At 41.1% G+C, this 3,150-nt stretch overlaps 1 protein-coding gene across 1 annotated transcript in view; it reads left to right on the forward strand.

Moving 5' to 3' along the window:
• The first annotated feature begins 1,212 nt into the window (after positions 1 to 1,212).
• LOC122534024 (proton-associated sugar transporter A) overlaps positions 1,213 to 3,150 on the forward strand; it is an 8,070-nt gene continuing 6,132 nt past the window's right edge. The window contains exons 1-2 of the mRNA XM_043664284.1: positions 1,213 to 1,822; positions 2,474 to 2,736. Of these exons, the coding sequence (XP_043520219.1) occupies positions 1,623 to 1,822; positions 2,474 to 2,736 (463 nt within the window). The 5' untranslated portion in view covers positions 1,213 to 1,622. The remainder of the gene's footprint in view (positions 1,823 to 2,473; positions 2,737 to 3,150) is intronic.

Raw genomic sequence — 3,150 nt, forward strand, 5'->3', positions numbered from 1 at the left:
TTGTATTTCGAATTTGTCAAACACCTCTATTTTACCTTACAACGATCGAAATGATCAAAGTGTTGCAGAGAAGAGCTTCCATTAAAATTATTTTACATATTTCTGCATTTCAATTCTCCTTTGTACGTTTTCAAAACTTTTGTTACTTGCTGCGATATTTATCTTGGTTTTATTTTTTTTTTATTATTTTTATTTGCTGTGATATTTATCTTGGTTTTATTATTTTTTTTTTTTTTTTCAACAATTTCTTATCTTTCCTTCTTATGATTTCTTCGAGGTGCTTTTCAGCTGTCCTTTCGTTCTNTTTATTGCTTTCCTTTCATTGTTTCGCTACGAACTTGCAACGATAGGCAAGCGACAAGTTGATGAAAACTTCGAATTTATTAACTTGTGGCAGCTTTTGAGTTACGTTCCTCCGTTGAAACTAGGTGTGACTTTGACGGGCACTCGAAACGAAAGTGACGAAAGTGACGAAAGTTGACGAAAAGTTAGTTGACGAAAAGTTCGTACGCGAACGGGTGCATTTTTAGTTAATTTGGCTACAAGGCAAGAGCGTTCCGGCGCTGCGGGTTTCTTTTCCCCAGCGAGAAGCGAACGGCGAACAAACGACCGAACCGATTTTAATCAACAGTAACGAGCACAGCCGGCTGATAAGTAGCTTTCCCATGGTACACGAGAAGCTCATTTTACATCCGGCCGGAACTTGGACGGAGGGACTGGGCAAGGCAAGGTAAGTAACTAGGTAGGTATCCACGGTGAAAGGCGACGTCGCGGTCGAGCTCGAGCTCGAGCTTTCGTCTGCTCGCTGGTCGCGAGCTTGCGGAACCCGTCAGTCGTTTCTCGCGTCTCGACGACGAAGCACCGTTCCCAACCCTCCACGCTCGACGCTCCTCGCTCGCCACGCTTTCGACATCCCCTCGCCAGGGGACAGGAAGCAGGAAACACAAACAGAGCAGTTTTTCCCCGCACTCGCGTCCCCCTCGTCGCGTCGTTTCTTCTTTCCGAAATTTAATTTAATTTAATTTAATTTAATTTAATTTAATTTAATTTAATTCCGTCGAAGCGAGCAACCAACATGCACCTACTTTCGTTTAATTTCATTCCACCTACGCCTTAATTTCTTCTTTACATTCTTTCTGGTCTTCGATTCTTCTGGCCATTTTTCTTTGTTCTTTCTTCTTTCTTTTCTTTCTTTTCTTTCTTTTCTGTTTTTCTTTTTTTTGCGGGGGGAGGAAGAGGGAGCCGAACGAAAGCAAGCGACAGAGAACAACTCGTATTTGTATTCGTCGATTCCGTCGACGCGAAAATGAACGAATTCCTGAACCGATTGATGAAAAGAGGAGGCGATTAAAATAAATAAATTTTTTCGAGTGATCGACGTACGTATACGTGCGTTTCTTTCTCACCCACCAATTGTCATCATTACGTAAGGGTCGATGGAGGATTTTAAAGACGCGAACGTCAGTTTCGGTGTCTCTCTCTCTCTCTCTCGGAATGTTTTACGACGCGACGATGAGAGCTAGCTGACTTTTTAACTGAGAGAGAGAAAGAGAGGAAAAGAAGAAGAAGAGGAAGAGGAAGAAGAAGGAAACGAGAGAAAGAGTTCAAAGAGATTGCAAAGCATGGTGGATAAACTGCACGAGTACGAGGGTTTGGCTGGCAGGGTGCACGACGTCAGAGACAAGTTTAAAGAGAAATGGGAGACATGGAAAGAGTGGAGAAATGGGATACCGATGGACCAGGGGATCGAAGGGTTTTTGAATCACCTGCGAGGACCACCCAAATTGGAGAGAAGTTTGGACGATTACGAGCATATTTACAGGTATGTTTCTTTATTTAGCCATTCCATTATTTAGTTTTCTTTCTTCCTTTCTTTTTCTTTCTTTTTACTTATTTTACACGTTCCACTCGTCCAGAATCATCAAACTCGCTGTTGGCACGCAAGCAGTGTTGAACGATTAACCTTCCAAGTACCAACGTCCCCATATACGTCGACACCTATCTATATAATATCTGAGAAAGCCCAATGTATTATTGCAAATAAATTATAATAAATTATTGGATTGATTAACTTTGAAAATATAGGAATTAAATAGTAATTTATATTGAAAACGTGTAAAATTAAACTTCGCCTGGCCATTTAAAGAGGGATTTAAATACCCAATCGTCCTTAGAAGATTAAGAAACATTTACCTCTTTTACCATTTCTCAAAAGAACTATTACTCGTGGAAAAGTTTCACCTTCGTGGCGAGTGGAATACACGATATACAAGGTCAAGGTTTCTTTACGTATCTTACACGTATCCCCGTCAAATCGAAGGTGTAGAATTCATCCACGACTTGACTTTCCTTTCCACCCTTCTGTGTATCCACGTGTATGCGTGTCGCGACGCGACGTATCGACGCGAGAAGAGACAACTTTCACGAATATTCAGTTTCGCGAGCCGACGACGTTTGTACGACCGTGTTGCAGGAAAAAGACACGGGCAGAGTTGGTACGGGTATCCGCGGCCGTGATGGGAATCGAATTTTCGTACGCCGCGGAAACAGCGTTCGTTTCACCAACCTTGTTGAAAATCGGCGTGGATCACCAGCACATGACCCTGGTCTGGGCCCTCAGCCCTCTCATCGGCTTCTTCGTCACGCCAATTTTGGGAAGCTTGAGCGACAGGTGCAGATCAAAATACGGAAGGAGAAGACCGTTCATCCTGTTACTGGCCCTCGGCGTTTTGATAGGTAAGATTACTTTACTGTGTTGGACCAACTCCAAATTATTGCATACACTTAGAAGGAAAGGTTTGGGTTAGATTCTAATGAAATTTGGTCTGTCGATTCGAACAGCAAATATAATTTGACTATGTCCGTGCTTCAATCTTTTACAGATATACTCTAGAGATGTAACTCTTTTCTTAATCTGCAAGCAGTAACGTAGCAGCGAAACTGATAATGTAGTGGATTCATATTCGGAGGTTCCAGGATGTCGTCGAATCCTCCCAGAGAAGATTGATATTTTTGTATCATCTCTACTTTTGTTTTCTTTTTTTTTTTTTTTTATTTTTTTTTTTTTTTATTTTTTTTTTTTTTTTTTTTTTTTTTTTTTTTTTTTTCAACAATTTCTTATCTTTCCTTCTTATGATTTCTTCGAGGTGC

This window comes from Frieseomelitta varia, unplaced genomic scaffold (genome assembly GCF_011392965.1).
Source record: "Frieseomelitta varia isolate USP_RPSP 00005682 unplaced genomic scaffold, Fvar_1.2 scaffold_567, whole genome shotgun sequence".
NCBI lineage: Eukaryota > Metazoa > Arthropoda > Insecta > Hymenoptera > Apidae > Frieseomelitta > Frieseomelitta varia.